General features: G+C 45.5%; 1 protein-coding gene across 4 annotated transcripts in view; it reads right to left on the reverse strand.

Annotated features, from left to right (window-relative positions):
- Positions 1 to 21991, reverse strand: part of SLC25A26 (solute carrier family 25 member 26) — an 82589-nt gene continuing 60598 nt past the window's right edge. For all 4 annotated transcript variants that reach the window (XM_065846013.2, XM_071813256.1, XM_065846014.2 and 1 more), the window contains 4 exons: positions 13980 to 14049; positions 6327 to 6391; positions 4835 to 4908; positions 1 to 321 (listed from right to left, as the gene is read on the reverse strand). In XM_065846013.2, the coding sequence (XP_065702085.1) occupies positions 225 to 321; positions 4835 to 4908; positions 6327 to 6391; positions 13980 to 14049 (306 nt within the window). In that variant the 3' untranslated portion in view covers positions 1 to 224. The remainder of the gene's footprint in view (positions 322 to 4834; positions 4909 to 6326; positions 6392 to 13979; positions 14050 to 21991) is intronic.

Here is a 21991-nt window from a genome sequence, read left to right on the forward strand (position 1 = left end):
TGCAAGGAAATTTCATGTTTGGGAAATTGGATTATTGGAGGATTTACTTTTCTTTAACAGTGAAAGTGGCTCTCAGCCTGCAGAACAGCTGCGAGGGGCGGCCGGAGGAAGGCGGCCGGAGGAAGGCGGCCGGAGGAAGGCGGCCGGAGGAAGGCTGTGTTTGCCGGTGGACTCCTCCTCCAGCTCGGCGGCTTCTCCAGCTCTGCAGGACGGGCCAGGCTGGGTCAGAGCAGCAGCTGCCGAGTCTTCTCGTATGTCCCCAGGAAGATGAAGCCCCCCAGGCTGATGGCTGCCATCCGTGGGACAACACCTGCGAACAAGCTGAAAGGCGAAGGAAAGGCAGTTTCAGAGGGCGACCGGAGAGCGGATGCTGCACGGCTGGCTGCCGGAGCTTCGGAAAATAAAGCCGGGAAAAATTCTCTCTTGCTGGTTTCTTTAATCTCACCCTGCTGCTCACTGAAGGAACCTGTCTGGGCTTCCCTAAAAGAGCACTCCCAAGCCTGGTGGTTTTTAACCCCTCTCCACATTCCTCAGGTGCAGAAGCAAAGGTGTAGGAGGCTGCGAGCCATGCTGTGGAGCTCAGACCCATCCCCACAAAGGGCTGCAGGCAGATGGGACGTGTCCCATCCTCTGCTGCCCCCATCCAGGCTCGGCAGAGGGACCCGCTCTCTCTGCTGGGAGCCCCCCACTACAGACAGCCCTGCTCACTGCAGCGGCTCATTCCCAACAACATCCAGCAGGGACCAGCAGGAAGGGAGCGGGAATGGCCGCGCATTCAGCTGCCATGATTTTTAGGTGCCTGATCCTATAGTTCTTGGAAGCGAACAGGAAACTTGTGTAAAGCCAATTGCTCAACACATCTAAGCTCACAGTTGGTTTAACAACTTCAGGATAGGTCCACGTATCCTCCCAGAGGATCACAGGCTTACTTCATTGCAAGCCAGGATTAAACATTAGGCTAGAATCTGTTTGACATCCCCCTTCCGCAGCACGTTCTGCTTGCACTCCGTGGGGACACTGTCATCGGCTTCATCCGAACACGGCACGGACCCTTCTAGGAGCGTGTCCACAGTGGGACAAGGTGTAATTAATTCCTGGTGAGACAGGGCTGTGCAGGAGATGCCCACAACCCCAGGGCTGCTCAGGAGCTCTCCCCTCCCTGCCCGCGCTCAGCTACTCACGCTGCACCGGGGAAACCTCTGGCTGCAGTAACGCTGGGTTTTGTTGTTAACGAGCTTTGCTAAGGAGCCTGGAGCACACAGGCAGATGGAAACGTTTTATGGCTTTACTAGACAGCAATTGGGTCTATTACCATAATGAGAGCTTTAAAACAGAGTAATTTGTACAAGGCATGTATGGACAGAGCGCTGATAGGGTAAATCCTGCGGTGCAGCATCGCTCTCGAAACACACACCATCCTTCTCCCGCCGAATTAGGCAGCCCTTACCTCATTACTGGAGCAGAGGCAGGCACTCAGTTATAGAGCAGCCCACTCGAGACACGGCTATTACACAAACGGGCAGATAACTGAGTTACCCAGAAGCTGCACCCCTGGCAACCTCTATTACTAACCATCACTTCCAAGAATCCCGGCCTTGCTGCCCCCAGTTTCCCTTCCCACCTGCCGACCGTGGTCTCTCTGACCCACGCGTCCCCCTGGGCTCCGTTCTGCAGGCAGGGAGAGCTGCACAGCTCCAGGGCTGTCCTGAATCCCGAGAGCCGAGCTCTGCTGCAGGCCTGATCCAAACCGGTCCCTGCTGGGCCACGCCTGCCCTCGTCAGCAGATGAGATAGATTGGTTTTTTCTGCTGGCTCCATCAGAAACCCCTCTGGCGGGCACAGGTCTGCTGCCTATTTGTATTTGCTGTCTGTTTGCACAGACTTCACCTGGCACCCTGCCACTCCTCTCTCCATGGCTGTGTTTTCCCTTTTGCTTAAGCAATTCTCCCAGCTACTGGTCAGACCCAGCACCAAGGGCTGGGGCTTCACCTCACCTTCTCATCACCAACATCTGCAATAAACACGCAGCACATCAGTGACTGCAAGGACCAAACACGGGGTTTCAGGTACAGACACACCGCGCCCTCCCAAGCCGTGTGAGGAATGGCTCTGCAGGAGCCACAAATTGGCGAATCATGTTTAAATCGCAGAGCAAGGCCTGGCTGCAGGTGCTAAACCCGCACGGTGTACCCCCCCCAGCCACACGCACACCCTGCAGGGTGCAGCTCTTCGTTTCAGGGTTCTCAGCCCATCAACACACCTAATCCCACAGTTCCAGCAGCAAAAGTGATGTCTTGGGGCAACAATTCGGCAACGCAGAGCAAATTCCTTCTCAATAGAGACTAACCAGGACCGCTGTCTGAAGTCACCCTTTATAAGAGGTGCTGTGGTGCCTGGAGGCAGCAGAGAGGGACCAGTGCTGGCAAAGGTGCTGTGTGCTCAGCCACAAAACCTCCGCGCTACGCTCCAGACCAAAGAGGTGGCCATGCTGAGAAAAATCCCATTTTCATCTGACTGCAGCTTTGCACCGAGCTCACTCCTGCGGGCAGCCTGTGTTTCACAAAGCAGCAAGCCCTGGGCACGGGGGCTGCTGTCACCACTCACCTCAGCGAGATGCAGCTCCGGAGAGCAGGATGGTCCATGTACACCCGACCGGGGTGCTCAGTCAGGGAACAGGACACCTGGTGCAAACCACCAGCTCTGCTCCCATCTACACACAAGCTGCGACAAATCATCTCACTGGATTTATCTAATAACCCTCGCCTTTCTCACCAGCCACTGTGAAGCTCCATCCACAGCTTTCAAAAGCCACCACTTTCTTGTGTGAAAAGCAGCTGGACAAGAAGTAAACATGTTTTCATGCAAATGGCTTATCCGACACACTGGCAAGAGTGAAGAGGCACATGGATCTGCTCACTCCATCCCTATCCCATCTCCCGCCCCAGGCCTGGCTCTCTCTGGACAGAAAGGGATGTGAAATTTCCTGGCATGAAGCAGAGGGATTTACTAGGTGCAGACCAGGAAGCTGAGCCCTGCACTCTGGTTTTAATAAGGTGGCAATAAGCAATGCATCTTTCTGCCCTTAGAATTCCTCCTCTTCAAGTATGAGATTTATTAGAGGAGCCATAAATAATTTCATGTTGCAACTGGCCAAAAAAGCCCGACGTTTTTATTGGTTTTGATTAATAGATTTATAATTGGCAGCAGGCATGGCAGCCTCTGCGTTTATTTTTCCCAAGACTTTCTTCCTTTTCCTTGCAGCTGATGCAGCTTGGCCTCCTTTACACGTTACTTTTTCTCCAAATCTCTTATTGTTTTGATTTCAATTGAATTGTGTTCCCTTTGGTCCTAGTCCACGGGTACTATCTTTAGGCAGTTTAATTTTGGGTTGTTTAGAAAAGGGCACTGCTGAAACACCCTGAAAAGAACACAAACATACATTTTTATTTTCTGCTGTTGGCTGGGGAAAGGGCAAGGTTTCCCCAGCCAAATCCATGCCTCTTCACATCCTTCAGAGCTCAACTGCCATCAGCAGCATCCCAGCCACTTTCAAAAGGTGCCCTAGAGTCCACCAAGCCACACAGGACCCAAAACTCATCCACCACCGGGTCACTTCATCATCTCAAAGAGCCAACCTGAGACAACCCATCTCTGAGCACTGCCCGGGGGCACAGCTGGACGTCTTCCTGGAATCGGTGTTCAGGAACTTCCTGCAATTTGTTTTGAATTATTTCCCACATGTGTAGAAAGAGGACTGAACTTTTATTAGCTGGGCAAGGAGAGATCAGATATTAAGAGAAAACTGTCTTCCACAAAGCTACGATGTGCATGCTGCTTCGAGCCAACAGTTTACAAGTGTTAAAACAGCACCCTGAAAGCACTGGCCACATCAAACGGATTAAAAACCTATGAGAAATTACAGTGAAAACCCCAAGTAAAGCTTCCAAAACCCCTCCATTTCTCTCCCAGGCCAAGGGCAGGTGGGACAAAAGCCCTACCAAAGGAAGCACAGGTTCAATCTCATGAACCTGGGGAGCTGTTTAAGACATATATTCACTACCAGTGGCCAATAACTGGCATGACTCATGCACTAAAAGAGGGCAAGGTAGCATAAATGAAACAGGTGCCTGTAAAAATCAGTAATCATTTATAAGCCTGTAACACTTCAAAATGTTCTACAAAGTCTAGCAGAGGACTTCTTGTTCACAACACTGGTCAGAAGAGCAATTCGCTGTCTCAGGACTGGGTAAGTCAAGGTAATTAAGAGACTGGATTGACATCACCCCAAACTTCTACAGTTGGTCAGAAGAAAGGCCAGAACATTTGCACACCCTGGTTACAGGAGGAAAGCAGCCAGAGAGCTGTGTGCGGCTGCTCAGGCCTATCTTTGCACTCAGGTCTGTCTCAGAAAAATGGCATTTTTGCAACAAGTGCCTCATCGGAGAAATCCAAGTGGGCATGTGCTCAAGCCCAGACCTGATGGGAAGCTCAAAGAACAAGTCAGGGAGCACAGGGCTCCCTTCCTTCTGCTTCAGCTCATCCCTGCTGCGGGCACCACGCGCTCCCATCACAAATCCCCAATAATATCTTGTTTCTGTGCTCTTCCCTGGACACTCCTTGCAGCCAGTGGTGCTAAAGCAAGGACACTAGACCTCCCTAGAAGAACCTTCTTGCTCCTAGCTACCTGAGAGCTGCTCCCTGGGCAAGTGTAGAGCAATTAAGAGTCTTTTCTGTGTGATAGGGTTTAAATACAAGCAGACTATCCCATCCTCTCCTGCCGCCCAACACACACAGACACACAACACCCGAGATGCGCTTCTGCAGAATGTCCTTACCCTGACAGGCCTTGTGTCCTCCAGACGTCACCAAGGGTGGCCAGAACATTCCCACTCGCGCTGCTGGAACCAGCCTGCACCACAGAAAGAAAGAGATGGGAAACTGTTGGCAGAGAGGTCTAGTTGTTTACTGAGCTCCCTGGTTAGTGCCACTTCACAGCAATTACAGACATCCCAACAACCGCCTTAGCTCAGGCACAGGCAAAGGCTCTTTGTCTCCAGGAATGAGGGAAAGGGCAGAAGGGGAAACCGAGGCATGGAAGAACAAAATGATGACTCCAAGGTCCCAGAGCTGGTTAGTTACAGAAGTAGGGCTCCAGTCCCTTCTGCACTACACCCAGTTCAATGTCCAGCAGCTGACACTGGAGTAAGATGTTAATTAAAACCCCTCTCAAAGCACCGACAAGCAACTTTGCTGCTCGCTGCAAGAGGACAGCAGCCTTTAGATTTACTTAAAAAATACATAAGTAGTGTATTACATGTGAGAATTGCCTCGAGTGCAAAAAAGGCCAAGCAGCAGGATTACAGGCAATTAAATTACATGTCAGATCTCATTAGTGTGAGATGACTAATGTAAAGATGTTGTTTGAATGGTCTGAGAACATCCCAAAGCACCAGCATTCCCTTACCAATGCTGACCTGGTTGCCCAGGACAGCAGCAGACATAGATAAGATCAATTTCTTACAGTTTTATTGCAAACAGTATCCAAAGGCAAAGAAGCTGCAGCAGTTACAACACCCAGCATTGAGATACACAGCAGCATGGTGAGCACAGATGTGTGAGATTCAGCTGGGGAGGTGCATGTCATCAACAAAAAAACTGCCCCCATACTGAGGGACATGAGCAATACAGTAAAAAGCATCCACAGAACCTCTGGGATGCCTGACCTTTGCCAACACAACAGCTATTTTCAGGGCAGGGAAAGGCTTTAGGAATCTACCTGCTGAGGGCTTTTAGCTGCGGGGCTGCTGGGCTCTGCTCTGCATCAGCGAGATGTTTAACTACTTACTAAACTTACTTCCTTCTCCCCTGGTTGGCAGATGTAAACCATCACAAACTCCATGGCTTAAAATTTTGGGACAGAAAATACAGTGCCAGCCCTCCTCAGAAAAGACACACACACACATAAGTCCAATGATTATCAGAACAACAGAGGAATAAATCCCTGATGGGAAGTTTAACTTTGGGTGTCTGACTCTGCAAGGATTTTCTCCTGAAGACACTGCAGGAGACTCTGGAAGCCTGGCACAAGCCTAAGCCCCTCTCAGACAGCTCTTTTGGGAAAGGACCAGAAGAGCAATTCAAGGAAAGGAACACAACAATTTCATCAGTTCTGCATGCGGAACCTGTTCACATCTAATCTTTCCTTCAAGGACAAGAGCAGAAATCATTATTAATAGGTGCTGGATTTCATTCTGTAATGCCCATAGAGAAACTGTGGAACTACCCAAGCCATTCACCGGCGTGTCTGCTGGCCTCCTTCGCCCTTACCTTTGCCAACATAATTCTCGTCTTCGCTACATCCAGAGGTGTGGTGACTGCAGCTGCAAATCCACCTGAGCAAATTAAAATACCAAACACAAGTGAGACATTGTTAGGTGAATATGAATGCCACACTGCCTATAATTCCCATGGCTGCGGTCAACACTGCTCCATTATTAATGCCTACAGCATGTTTCTTCGCGCCAGAGTCCAGGTACGTTTGTCGAAGGTCTGTACACAGAGTGTTTTATTCCTGTGTGTTGACTTAAGGAAACAGCTCTATACTAGTTAACTGTAAATCCAAACATCCCTGTTGAGATTACTGTCCTTTTGTTTTGAACTCTGTACACATATGAACATATGAAGTTGGAAGGATAACGTTTTCAAACCTCTACAGACAAGTTTGAAAGGAAGAACCTGCTCGCTTATTTGCAAAGACGGGAGAATAAGCTCATCATGCTGTGCTATGCCTTGCCAATTAATTCCAGCCATTCAAATGCTAGAAAGAGATGAAAGATGCTCTGTATCTGAGACACACAAGCCACAGTGGCAAAGCTCTCCACAAGATACAGACAGGCTGGATCTGGACTTCAACGGTCAGACCTGAGACTGTGTTTCAATGAAAAACGATAAGCCAGTGTTTGGGCTGGAGCTCATCTCCAACAAACAAGATCAGCTCCATTTTGGAAAACAACAATGCAAAACTGCCCATGGGTCTTGGAAGTTGTCAGAAGTCTGGTGCCACAAGTGCCATTATCACCCCATGGGAATTATTATTCTCCCTAATCACTCCCAAACTTCAACCTTGGAGCTCATCACTTTCACTTGGAGCAGCCAGCTCGGCTGTGGTTTTCCTCCTGAAAGACAGGAATCGTCAGCTTAACCATCTGCACGTCTCGCCCACAAATCTGTTTGCGTCTGTCTCCACATTTTAACCCTGTGGTTACAGCCTGGCCTCTTGTGCTACCTAGGGACCAGCTTTGCTGCTTTTTCTCCCAGGATCTTATTCCCTTTGCCTTATTTCCCCATCCTAAAATTAACTCTAATATTTCTCTCCCTCCTCTGTTCACAATATTTCAAGGAATTCATAATGAGGAAGAGCCAAAGTGAATGCAGGAGCAGCCCAGCAGTAAGTGAAGAAAGAAAGGGGGGAAGAAAGGGGAGAAGAGAAAGACACTTGTTCTGAAATCTCTCTCTCTTCTTCCTCTGGAGCTTGTATAAACCCTGTATCTGCTACAGCAGGGAACAAAGTGACTCCAAAGTCTGAAGCCTCCACAGTACCCAGGGAATAAGCTAAAAATAACCTATTTTCTGTTCCAAGTTTTATGGAATGTAGAAAAATTGATCTCTTTCTTTTCTTGGGAAGGGGGAAAAGCACTTCTTTTAAAATCTGTAAAGTAATGAAAAAATCCATCTTCCCCACTAGCTTGTGTTTTTACCTCCATCTCTCTCTCTCAAACACCTTGGCTTCAACATACTAAACCCCTGCTTTGTTAGAAAGCGACCACACCAGCTGGTACCCTATGTTGATTTCTTACAGTTAATAAAGGAATGTCCCATGACAGTGCAGGAGATGTAGGATCTCAAACAAGAATAGCAGGGAGGCCAAGAGAGTGAACAGCCCAAAACTCCTGGTTTAGGAGCAGCTTCTGCTCATGTAAGCTTGGCCCATCTGGTTCACTCTGCCGGGAGCTTTCTAGCAGTGATACCTCACTAAAAAGCAGAAAAATGGGTTGTACTCAAGAAGCCAAAGCAGAAACTATGAGTAAGTTAAACTAAATTCCAGCCTGTTCTTGGACCTTCTTTAAGGTCAAAAATCTTTTTATTGTGAGCCAGTTTTTGAGTAAGTGACCCAAAGGCTTTGAGAGAATGATCTGGTTAGAAACTTTGGTACTCATGTCAGCAATGTATTTTTAGAACAGTAAAAATAATCTCCATGGAAAATAGTGGCTTTTCAAGTCTGGATGTAGAAGCCCTTCCTTTGCCCACAGACCAAGATAAAATTAAACAGTGAACCACATGGTTGTCAGGCCTGTATCAAGCAAAAAATCTCAATGCGTCACTCAGCTACAGAGTTGACAGTAACACTTTAGTCACACTACCTTAGTTCCCTTATCAGATCCCAGTAAGTTTTTTAAGTATTTGTTCCTAACAGTTTCTTATTGGTAGAAGCTTCAATTTTGGCTGATAGAGTGATAAGAACAAACACAATTTATCCTGATACAATGTTCTCAAATTCTTATCTGAAAGGTTTAATCAAAGCTGATTGGTTTTCATTTTTTTCCCCAGCTAACATCTGGATGTTTCAGACTCTTTTGTTATTAACATTTCAATGTTTCTTTTTCCATCACTGGGAAGTATTTGGTACAGATTTACCAATCAATTTAGAATGACAACAGCAACAATAAAATGCTTCATAAGCACAACAAGCGGCAGGATAGCGGCTAAATTAAATGCAAGTTTGTCTACGCTTGACAAAACAAAAGATTAAAGCTAGCATGTGTTGGGAACCACATTTTATTGAAGGCAGTGAGTCTGACAAAATGAATGAGCTTCAGCCTTAACCCTAAATGTCCAAGGTAATTTCAGAGCGAGCTCTTCAACTTTAGTACACAGGTATCCAAGAAGCACAGCACTAGTGAGGTGCTGCTCAGTCCCACCTACTGGAACCAGGTAAAGAGACTTTGAACTTCAGAATATTAATCTGTATCGGATTAATACAACAGATACAAATCTGTACAACCAGAGTCCACTCATTCAAAATAGGAAGGCTGTGCACTGGACTGTCTAATACATAATAACAGCCAACAGATCTTTAAGTCACTCATTTAGTCTATTCCTGCTGCCACCGAATTCTCCAAGAGCTGTCCCATAAGGCTGGAGTCTGCTCAACTAGTCAGCAACCAGGAAAAACAGGTATCAAAGTATCAGGTGGACAAGAAAGGCTCAGACACACCCAGCCTTACACTCATCATTCTGGCTTCTCTGTGGAGCTGACAAAGAGAAAAAGGCACCTTGGCAGGCAGTCTGTGCACAGACAGACAGACAGACACACTCACCAACGCACTCGTACAGAAAGCTCCTTTCTCCCTTGCCCTAGAAGGATCTGGTGGTGACTTGGGCTCAGCAAGGAGCCATAAAGATGGATTTGCACGTGGGAGAAGGCTCTTAGCTTGTTAATACTTCTATCAGAGTGACAAACTCCTCTATTGGGAAGATAAAACTTCACGCAGTAGTGGAAAATTCATCACCTGTCTCCCAAGAAATCACAATGGACACTGTATATTCACACACGTCAGCTGAGCGGCTCAACTCTACCAAGCGCAGGGTGTTAACAGAAAATCCCTCTGCTACTCACACTTTCCCAGTGACCAGTTCTGGATGGAAGTGTTAGTGACAGACATCTGCAGAGAATGATTTACCTTGATTTGGCAACAAGAATAAAAAGTCTTGAAGACTAAAGATATTCCCCAAGGTTCCTGCTGGCATTTATTACCCTTTTTGGCTGTCATATGCAAATGAAAACTGAGAAGCATCAGAACAGAGTGAAATGTTTCAGATGAGAACAATAACATAACCCTGGGTCCTCAGAGTAAGGTGACTGCCCGCAGAATTTGCTGCTAGTGCTATAGGAAAATGTTTCACAAGTTCTTTTGACACACTTCTCAAATAAGATCCTGTGAAGGGAGGAAGACAAGTTCTTCAGTCCCCATATATATATATATATTACCCAGGACTGATTCAGGGCTGAATCCCAAATCCAGGTTGAAAAACTGAGTCACACAGGTCCAAACACTAAATCTCACAGCATCCTCTTACACTGACTGATTTTCAAGTTCACAATCTTTTCCAGAACTCTTTAATCAATCAGTTCTTATTTGAACTGTTACTGACATTATGTTAAATTTTTAAGAGGAAGTTTATTCTGGTCCTTTATCACTGTGGAAACACCAGCTGCCAATGGCAAAGTGACCCAAGAAAGAACCTCTTGGGATTTCAGCAGAAATACCAAGAAACAAAGCACTGCTCCTCCAGCAATTTATCCAGCTCAGGGTTAGAAGCACAGCCCAAGCAGACACTGCAGGGAAATCTTTATAACTACTCAAAAATTTATTCAGAGCTATAGAGTTAAAGAGGCTCTTAGACACAGTGTGTAATCTTGTCAAAGCAGATTAGATCAAAACAAAAGTGATGGGAAGTCTTCCCTGCTAATGTGCAAAAAGCTCTCGTTAGTGCTTTATTATTCACTAGGCTTGCACCTCCATTCTTGGTGACTTTGTCACCACAGAGAATTAATTATTAATGTTAAGCCACACTTGTTTTTTACAGTAGGGCGAAAGAAGACATCTTTAACAGAGGCAATTTTCAATCACACTAAATGGACACTCAGGTTCTTTGACAAGCTGCAGCGGCCTCGCTGCTCCAGGGCAGCACTTTGCTTTCCCAACAGCTAATACCCCACGGCAGGATTTCCTTGCCGCCGGTCCACGGTCATGGAGGACACAGGAAAACCACCCAGAAGCTCATGTGGGACAGCCTGACCTGGTACGGTGCAGTGGTCCAGCCAGGCAGCCTAAGCCCAGAGAAGAGTGGAGCAGAGAGTGCGGCCTCCATCAGGCCTGGCCTGCCCACAGCACGGGGACGTGCTTCCATCTTCTACCTCCAGCCTACCAAAGCCTGTGCCCAAATCTGGGCTGATGTCCGAGCAGTTCAGACATCACCTTTTCTCACTCCCTGACTGCTCCAAAGAGACACCAAAGATGGTGACAGAGCTGGACAAGGCCTCCAGGGATTAAATTATTAACAGATGAGACAAAGAGGATTCCAAATGGCTGATATTTATGCTCATGCCTATTACATTTCTACAAAAAGCCCACGGATCACATACATACATCTAACACGTGCACTCAAAGAGGAGTCTGGCCTCTCCCGACACTTTGGCTGAAATCGCTGCCATTTCACAGGTGCTGAGGATGGAATTCAATAGATTGTTGCTCTTTGCTCTGTCTTTGCCAAATAATTGATTATGACTTAGCTAGGAACTAACCAACGCACACAGGGAAATAAACAGAAGCCAAACAGGACTTTTCGTACAGTTTGTTTGTGCTTATTACCCTGCCCCATCAGGATATCTAACATATTTTTAGAAGAGCATGCCTGTGTGATTTCACCACCCCACCACTACCACGGTGGCATTTGAAAGCATCACTGCATTTAGAAGTTGTTTCTATGGAAAATCTTCTCTTTTTAAGGTTTATAACATGATGATTTTACATCACTCAGATGCATACATCCATTTTATTTTATTCACAGGGTACTGGTGGTGTTTTCATAATTTTTCTTTTAGAGTGGAAAGAAAGGGATAAAATTTTGTCTGTTGTTTTCTTCCCTTACTTGAAGCTGTACGTAGGCAGTTAATAATTTTTAACCATTCTTCAGAAAGCAGGAAATTATTTTTCCAATGCTTCAATTCAGAAAAAAGGCTGAATATTTTCACTGAAACAGTACTGGATTAGATCAATACAGGGCCTGCCTGTTATGTGTCTGCGGAGGCAATGGAGATGGAAGGTTCCCACCCACAATCAGTTTAACCTTGTGAGTTTTGAAGCAGGTCCTCAAAGGGCACATGAAAAAGGAAGTTTAAAATACTACTGGTGAAAAGGAAAGAATGGGGAAACAACAGAGAAGGAAAACCAGGCTGGACAAAGTGAAGCTGGAAGGATAACCCACAAAATACATATCATCACCAATTACAACACGATCTACAAAAATAGGACTCCAGTTCTGTAAAGATTTATGCTTGGGGAATAAAGCCTATGAAGACAGATGGGCTGAACATCTCCCACCACCATGGAGCTGGAAGTCTCGGTACCATTCCAGGACCCGGTGTCTGCTCCAGCACAAAGTGCTGGGTCTCCCCACCATCTGCCAAAGGGGAGGGAATTGTCCATGCACGACTGCGCCTCTGGATGCTCCCTCTGCAGCATTTCTGCTGGAAAGTAAGCACACACTACTGAACATCCATCAAAGAGTAGTGAGTCCAAGCACAGCTGGTCAGAATCAAGAAATACAGAGAAGGAAATGGAGGAACTGGGCTAAATTTCCAGCTGAGGTACCAAATTGGACTTCAGGAAATTACTCCTCAAGGCCTTGGGTAAATCAGATAACCTTTCCAGCCCTCTGAACATGCCTGAACACAGTATTTGTATCAATCTGACTGTACAGAAATCAACAGAGCTAAATTAATGATCCTCTATCACACCTGCAGACCTACAGATTGCATTTTAAAGCATTTTTAGCCTGATAGCTTGGTTTGTTTCAAAACAAAAATGAATCATATGCTCCAATTGCTCTGATTTTCTTTGCAATAATTTGATGAAGTCAGTGTAAAATCCAACAGTAGACCAAATTTTAAGCAAAGTAAAATCCCTTCCCATCACATAAACATGGAAAATACAGCTGGACAAGACCACAAGAGATCATCTAAAATATCCCCACTGACCCAAAATGAAATCAATTCTAATTAAACCATTCCCTCACAGCTCACGTGCCCTGTCTACTAAACCGTGTGCAGTTTCAGCCACGCGCCCTTTCCCAGTCATACAGCTATAGCACCCAGCAAAACGAAGCCGCAGTCTCTGCTGGAATTCTGCTGCTATTAATACTGCAGTTCCCTTAACAGAGCTTATTCTTAAAAAATTACATACAACGTAATGGCTCTGATTTTGTAAGTCATCAAAGAACAAGCTTTGATTTTGGTAATCTCTATTTCAAGAAATGCTATAATTTCTCTTTAAACGGGACTTATTTTTTCCACACATTCTGTTACTTGTTTGGAATCTCGAAATGTATTTTAGCTCCTTGGGGTAAAGCTCTGGCTATCCATCTCTTAACTACTAATCTGTTTTTTCTATTAAGACAGTTGAGTCTCTCCTCCCTCAAACTTGTCAGCTATACTGATGAGTCATTAATTGATTTTTTTTTCCCTCCCTTATTTTTGAAACAACTACAGTAGGCTAAAATCAAGCAAGCCTACTGAAGAATTCAATTAACTTCTGGCTTGTTTGGTAATAAATAGTGCAGCATTGTATTCTGCCACTCTGTATTCTTGTTCTAATGTCTGGAGATTGCCCAGATGTTTCGTCCTCCATATTTATTGGTTTTTTTCCGCGGAAGGCTTTTGCCTCCGGGCTGTGCAGCACAAGCCTCTGCTCTCCTGACTCCAGTTAATCTACACGGCTGTCAGAGCTGTCACATGAATGGTGAATCACGGCCTCTCGCTGCAATCACTTTGGGCCCTGGGGAAGCGCTCGGAGCAGACAGCTGCGCAAACCCCCACCCAAGCAAAGTTTCTCCTGGATGAGGGTTTTACAAATCAACTTTGAAATAATCGCAAAGCCTGAGTGACAGGCCCCTGGTTTTTAAATAACAGAAATTTGTCAAAAACAAATTGGTTGTCTTTCAAACAGACACCCTGTTTGAGTCTCTTTTTTCCCCCTTCCCTTCCCTTTGCTGACTTTCCTATTTCCAAATAACAACTGGATCCGTTTTCTTCTAAACAAACTTGAATTACAAAGGAATGTTGTTCTGCTATACTTAATAGATTTGCACATTTTTCTTTCTTCTTTAGTGTTTCCCAGTATAACATATAATCCTTTGCACCTGCAAAAGCTCCACAGACTGCTGACTGCCAAGAATCCACCACGTGACCCTGCTTCCATGACCAGAGATCCTGTGTTTAAAGAGAAAGGAAAATAAAAAGTTATTAAATGTTTGAATCTATCCGATCCCCATGTGAGTTAACTCTGAGGATGGGAACTTAAGTGAAAAGCTATTTTTGTGGCATTTTTCAGTGATGTAATAAGCGATTTTTCCCAAGGAACTTGTGTACTTGAAAAAGCAGATGGAGTGAGAAAGATGTCTGGAACTGAGGAGGGCTCAAAGCAAATTGCTTTCAGAGGTTTCATATGTATGTATTTAAGCCTGTGGCCATGCAACTTTGCAAATATTTTGTGAATTTATTTTCTTTTTGGCAGATAAAACAGTGCAAAGGAAAACACCAAGCGGGGGGACAACATGCAAGAACCATTATCAGTTCAGCCCAGATGTACCAAATACTCCCCTTTAAAACGAACAATACCCAGCACAGCGCGATACGAGTCCTGTTTGCCCCCCGACTTTTCTTAAACCAACTCTTCCTCTCACACCCCCAAAAACCCCCATCGTTAAGAAATTACTCTTATCACTCCCATTATATCCCAAAGCAGGTGTGTCTCTGTTTTTCACTTGGCATCATTAGGGACCACACACCCTTCTCCTCCCCACTACTCTCACACACCATGCGCCCTTCCATTTAACTCACAGCATCATTTAATCATGAACATTTAAAAACACTGCCAAGAATGGTGCCTTCTACAAAACACATATCAAGAACCACGTCAAACATTCTGATGAGTAGGATCAGTATCAGCAATGAAAGCCAAGGCGTGTGGGATGATTTTATTATGCCAGCTACGGTCACTGTGTTCTTTCCTTTTCCACTCTGCTCCGTCACCCCTTCCCCATCTCCTGAAATGCTTAACATTGGAAGTTCTCTGGAGGAGAGGTTTCTAGTTTATGATGTGAGATCCAGTGCTGAGCAAAAGGCATGGAATCCACCACCCTTCTGAGGCCTACCGCAGAGAAATCAGTAATTTGATTTTATGGCTGGGGCACTATCTCCTTCTTTTTAAAGCCATTTTACTTCTATACTATAAAATTGTCTTCAAAGCAACCTGATAGCTGTGCTAGGCTGAGAGATTGCTCTCAGGCTCCTGGTTGGCAGTGCAGCCACTTCCCATTGAGGCACAACAACCCATTTCCCTCATTTGCTGACTCTTCATTTAACACACTGGCCTTGTGACTTGCTTCTTCCAACTTGGCTGGTGGTTATATTTCAGTTGAATGTTTTAAAAATCAAACTGTTCAAGCAACAATGGCCAGCCACAATGTTGCTTGGTATCCTGCCATAGCTAAATAGCTGCAGCTCTGCTGTAAAAAAGCACTAAAGGGATTTCAGTCTCTTTAATGCTAACCATTCTTTTCCTGGTGTTTTCAGTATGGGTTTTTATTCTGCTGTCACCCGCAGCAGAAACTGATTTTCATCTCAGAAATAAATAAATAAGGATACATAATTCTTCAAACCAGTATGACGCTTTTCTGGAAGAACTTACACTCTCTGGACACGCAGTTTTCTTGCGAGCCAGACATGTTGGATGAAGGACGCGTGCCCCCTAAGACAAAAGGTGCTACTTTCGGGAGCATCTAGGCATTGCCAAAGCACAAATCCCACCTTCAAAACCCATTTTCAAAACAATTCAGGTGCTTAAGAAACCTCAAATTGAAGGTCAGGGTTTAGAAACTTAACTTCTGAAGCCACTTGATAAAAACAGAATTACTGTATATTTTCATTAAGTGTTCTCCAAACATCTATACATCTATAACTAAACCCAAAAAGCCAGACATTACTCCTGATAGGCAAAAAAGCACTATGGAAAATCTGCTGGAGGACTAAGAGGAAAACCAGCACATTAATACAGACGTTCATGGCTTTGCCAGTAGCCCAGCCTATTCTCAGTCATGATGGGGTTTTATGTTAATGACATTGTCCAAAGAAGTAGGAAAAGGTCATGCTCACTTCTTGGCATGTAGCTCTGCAATCTGGTTTCTGATAAAGCCTGGCTTCCCAGTACAGTTCTGCACAAAAAGCCTTTGCCAAGCAGGGCAAACGGTGATGAATTCCCATTCGTTATGCCTGCAAATTGACAACAGGTATTTGCAACAGTCAAGCAATACAGAAAATGGTTTAGAAGGGTGGAGCCAAGAACAGTTCAATTAAATTAGGGAAAAGGAGAATTGAGGCTGGAGAACAGGAAGAAAATTCCCCAACAGTGAGGTCTAGTGAACAGCAGAGCCAGCCTCCCCAGGGAGGAGAGGAAAGCCCTCTCCTTCCAGTCATTTAAAAATAGACTGGAGAAGGCACTCCAGACTGTACTGTGGGGAATAATCCTGCGCTGGCAAGGGCAGGGTGAGATGACTTCATGCATTTCTTTCCGTCTCTGATTTCGGTGATTCACCCAGAGCTCCAAACCTGAATACGCAGAATAGCAAGAGAGAAGTGGGGCAGGAGGACATCATCCTGGAGAAAGCTGGGGGAACAAGTATCACATGGCCAAGAAGACCAACAGGACTCCGACCCAAATTCTCTCTAACCACACACTGCGGGCCTAACTGATGTGCTGAAGGTCACACATGTTTTCTCTCACAGCCCACAAACCCATCAATTGACAGGGCTCTGCAGTATGTTGGGCTTGCAAGTTCTTCAGGAACACTTGCCTTTGTGCTGTATCGAGCATGTTTTTAACAGTATTAATACAGGGCAAAGCACAGAACCTATTAGCGGCTTGTAAATACAGGTAATGGTAACATCACTGTAAAACCTTGCTCCTGGAAAAAAATACACGGTCCACACATATACCCAAAACACCAACTTTGGACAGAATCACTAGTTATTTGCAGGGATACAGCGCCCAGATCATGCTCTGCAATCCTACATGCTGCACAAACTCAGAAGAGCCACCTCCGCCCTGGGGATAACAGAGAGAGCTCAGGTCATGCACAAAAGCGGGTGTCAGAGGCCGGCTTGGAGCCCACGGGTCACAGCTCCCACTCAGGGACTTCCCAGTAGGACAGAAGCACCCGTGTAATGCTTGCAGAAGCCCTGCAACTACACTGCTTTTCCTACACATGCTCTTTCAATATTAAATCATGAACAACAGGACTGCAACGATTGGATCAGTCTGGTTTCCCCGTCACCAAACAGCTCCTACCTGCTCACACGGTGCTCCTCCTGCAGAAGGGAGCAGGAGATAGCCAGACTTTTCCAGGGCAATACCCATTCCCACCAGTATTCACAGCCCAGGAAAGCCAAACGACAAGGAGCACATTACATGAAAGCAGGCCGCCATGCCAAGCCTGTGTCATGTGTATTCTATTAAGCTAAAGGCTGAATAGAAGACTTTGTTTTCCACTTCAAAGGACCCCATCCCAATCTCTCGCTCTTCCCTTATGAATAACAAATTGGAAATAAATCTTCTGGCTGAAGCGCATGGAAAATCATACATTTGGGGCCCTCTGCAGCTTCCCAGCTCAATCACATGCTAATTTTTTTTGTAAACACTTTTATGTGATATATATGTAAATCTCACTGTGCATTGCCGCACCATGTAAAGCAATACAGCCGGTGCATCCTCAAGGGATGGGACACAGTGGGAAGCCTGAATGCAGATTTCCAATTATTCACAGGGATAATGTTCGCAGAGAAGGCTCAAGTTTTATATGTGGGCAGAACCTTTTCTTCCTAACCAGCCCATTTCATGCTGTCCGATAGGCCAGTGTCCTCTGCTTCTTGCCACAAACATTATTTACCTCTTTTGATACTGACACTACAAGGACACCCCATTTTGCTGGGCAGAAGGTGCACTGGAAGAGTCTCTCTTGGGATATACCAAAGGCCTTTCAATCTAAAAACCAAACCTTTGACTAGTTCACACAACTCCTTACCTCTGCGTGCCTGTCGCCTTTGCCTTGTATTTGTGGTAAAGGTTTGGGGCAGAGATCATCTGTAAGTTTTGTGCTGGTTCTTGGTCTGTATTCAGAACATCCAAGCTGTGGTGATCCTGGCAAAGCGCAACACTCGCACCTCTCTCAAACCTGACGACCAGAACAACATCCCAACTGCTGCAGGAAGCATCACAGAGAATGAGACATCTCTGCCATGGCCTTGCTAGTCTTCAGGCACCAAGAGGCAAGCAGACTTCATGGCATAGACTGAACTTGAGGCCTGCAGCTGAGTAAATATTACGATTCACTCCAATGATAAGCATCTGTAGTATTTCTATGTACCCCTCTGTTCAAGGCAGTGTTCATGATAACAGAGAGGAGAAAAACCTCTCTAAATTAATCACACAGACTGTGCAGTCCTGCAGACTGGGGAAAGAAAAGCAATTTTCACGCTTGTCTTTGCTACTAGGTATTTTACTTGCAACGTGGCATTCTGCATGGCTGATCCTTACAGATGCATGGCACATTAGCTACAGGAGAAGCAAAAAATTCATAAGCTGATTGCAGTTTCTATACATAAAGTCAAAAAGCATAGAGCCAAACATCCTCCCAAGTGAATTTTATGTGCTTATGTGCAGCATATGTGCAATACATGTGCAGTACATGTGTATATTATCTTGCAGGAAACATGCAAGCCCAAACATGGGAAAAATTCAATGATCTAAGTTCACTGTTGACATAAATGTTGAGACTCTATTCACACTAATAGAGTTGTGCTCACTTATGCCCGTACTGAATTTGGTGCTAGAATTAAACCCACACAAATCCTACATAAATTGAGAGAAAGAGAACAAAAGTCAGCCCACATTCAACAGCGTATTTTTCATGTTAAAAGCTTTTCATTCCCTTTTTCTCCCCATGTAATACTGCATTGATGTCTGTGATCCATTTGGACGTAAATCAAAATGGATGTGCTAAAAGCCTGGTTAAAGAAAATGACTTCGAAACTGTGTTTCCATGGCAAGGCAGAACATAATATGCCAGCTACGCTCAGTTTCCATGGCACAAAGGTCCATATATGTCTGGGGAGGAAAATGCACTTCTGAAAAATCACTTCGAAGTTAGGACAGCTTTCCTTGAGCATCTGCACTGCTACTGCCTGCTAATAAATCTGTGCTTCATACAGGCTTGTGTGCATAAATTACGTGGAAAAACAACATGAGTCTTTCAAGGTTCTTCAGCAATAAGCAAGTATCTGAATCAAACGGTGAGCCCTTCACATTGATTATGTCTATATTCTACCAGACACCATTGGCAAGATCAGCAACTTCCAGAGAAGCGCTTGTGGTCTAGGCGTGACCAAGAGCATCACAATCTGGCTCTGTATCTACAGACTGTGTGAGCCTGTTCTACTCCTGCCGTTTTAAATGCTGCATTGATGAGCCCAGACCATCTGACTTTCTCAAATGCGTCTGCAGTGCTGTAAGTAAGGATTGCATTTGTTTCTTTCTCTTTGGTGCAGATGGCATACAGCATTCCTTCAACTGTGTTTCGAGAGTGTGTGAATGACACTTACTGTGACACTAATAAAGCGAGGGCTGTTTGCTGAACAGCTGTTGGGTACATTGTTCTTTTGTGAGAAAAATGCAGCCGTTATGCTAATGGCATGCACACGCCGCATTGGCCGCAAGTTACATCACGCCTCGAAACGCCACCATGGAAATCTGTTTTCCTGATACAGCACCTAAGCAAATGGCAGACACGTTAGCGCTATTTAATGGTTAGGGCTTAATCCCTAAATCAGCCCGATCGTTACTCAAAGACGGAGCGAGGTATGGTAGAACACTTATCCTGCCTGCGAGGAAATGGGTTTAAAGTTGGGCCTGGGTTTCATTTACTCTTATATGCAGCTGAGCACAGCAGAAAAGAAATACTAGACTGCTTCTCCAGGAAAAAAGGAAAGCTGTCACCTACCTATAGAGCAGGGAAAGCCATTTTAGGCCAAGTTTGACTACATTCCTCTATTTTCTACTTACCCTGTTAAACAGCAACAGATTTGATTGTAAATTTTAGGAGGGAAATAGCATGTGGTTTATTGTTTCAATGGTCAAGTTATAAACACGTATTACTGCTGAGAACCTCAGCTGCCTGGGCAGAAGCATTCTGTAAACTTCTCATTCGTATGAACTTTAAAAATCAGGTGCAATGAGTTCCACCCAAGATTAGAGTCCTCGCCCTCCACGGAAACTCCCCAAGCAGTCTTCGCACAGCACGCTTCAAGAGACGTCTCAAAGGCACGTCTGCACTGACAGCTACAAGCAAGGCCGAGCCCACCCTCAAACCAGGATTATTCACACACTATGCTGTCTATACCAGTCACCACAAGTGGAGCTCTCTGGAGGTCAAAGTAGCAGAACCAAGCGAACAAGTACATGGCCAATGCCTTCATGAAGATCTGTAGCCCAGTCTACCAGGAGTTTTCCCAAGCTCTGTTTCTCTGAACACAAGTGCCTTGTGCCTGGGGCGACAGCTGAGCCTGAAGACAATAAAAGGGACTGAAGGAAGTGTAAGCTAAATCCCATGCCTGCTCTCCATCACGTGGGTAGAGCTCGGTTTAGGAACAACATGGGCAACTTCTGTTCTCATCCAACCAAACTTCTGCTGCTGCTGCTCAGCCTCACAGAGGAATAGCTGGACTCTCCCCATTCTCTTTACTGCAATGCCCTACTTATTTCACAGGGTGGAGAAGAGCCTGTGCATATTCTTCAAACCATAGTCTCTTTCTGAAGCCATGAAAGCATTCCTCTGCTTGTTCAGCACCTTACACCACGATCACATACCACCATAGCCATTACAAACTCCTACAAGAGGGACCTGCCTGTGTATCTCACTTCCACGTCTCCAGCGATTGCCTCTGAAGGTCCAACCAAATCTCTCTCCTTATAAACCACCTGTTAATTGGTAAGACTTACAGATCTGAGAGAACTGTATTATTGCTAAAGCCAAGGACAAAGAAAAAACACATAGGCTCACTGTAGGTTTTGCCCAGCACCAAGACAAAAAGAGGGAAATCTGGGCCAAACTGAGTGCCAGAAGAGCCAGGACATCACTTTGAGCCTGGTCAGCCCAAGATTTTTATCTTTCCTTGCAGGTCCTGGGCCCGTGGAGCAGCATGGTCTGTGCCAGCCCTCCCAGAGAGGCTGTGTGTGCAAGAGCGGGACTCGCTGGCACACACGGTCTGCAGGGTGAAGGCAGCCGAACCCTGACGTTATGCAGCCTTAGCAATGACCAAGTGTCTCATCTCAGAATCGGACCTGTCTAATGAAAAAGACAAAAGGTTCCCAGGATAGTAGGTTTGTTTCCCCTCCTTAAAAAAACAACCAACCAACCAAAGAACCCCTTATTTTTCAAGTCTACTCATCTGAGAACTGTTTCCTCCTGCCCTGCCTGTTCCTTCTCTCCTCACTGGCTACCAGAGCCTTTTCTCCAGACATACAATACATTTGGTCTATAAAGAGAGCATTCTCCGTGTACAGCTGTGTTGGAGTAACTCTCAGAGGCTCTGAAGTGCAGCCAACATGCAGAAATATAAAACCCAAGAGGACTGAGTCTTGTTTCACCTGAGATGGGTTTATCTTACAGCGCTGTTCTCCGAGGGAGCGGACCATTTCCACTCAGACATAAGCAGCAGGCACTTTTGACAAGATGTTTCTGGACTCGAACCTAACCAGAAGCTCCTGATTTTGTGAGGTTTTTTTAAACTCTGTTTTGTTGAAGGGGGTGGGGAATGCTCTGCATTTCTGTAGTATGAATAGAGCAGAATGGAAGATCACACAGAAGGGATGAACTTCAGTGTTACGTTCATCTGAGTGGAGATGACACAGCCCTGGCAGCAGGTGAGGGCCAGAGCTGCGCCAGGCTCCCTGGAACCCACAACAGCTTCATGCCACCTCTGCAGCCCTGTAACTTGAAATTCCCACAATGAAGAACACATATACAGTATTTCAAAACCGAGTTATAGAGGCACCCTGGAGGTTCCAAGGCAGCCTACAAGGGGGCTGTATCTTACAATG

The sequence above is a fragment of the Patagioenas fasciata genome, chromosome 10 (genome assembly GCF_037038585.1).
Source record: "Patagioenas fasciata isolate bPatFas1 chromosome 10, bPatFas1.hap1, whole genome shotgun sequence".
In the NCBI taxonomy this organism is placed as follows: Eukaryota; Metazoa; Chordata; class Aves; order Columbiformes; family Columbidae; genus Patagioenas; species Patagioenas fasciata.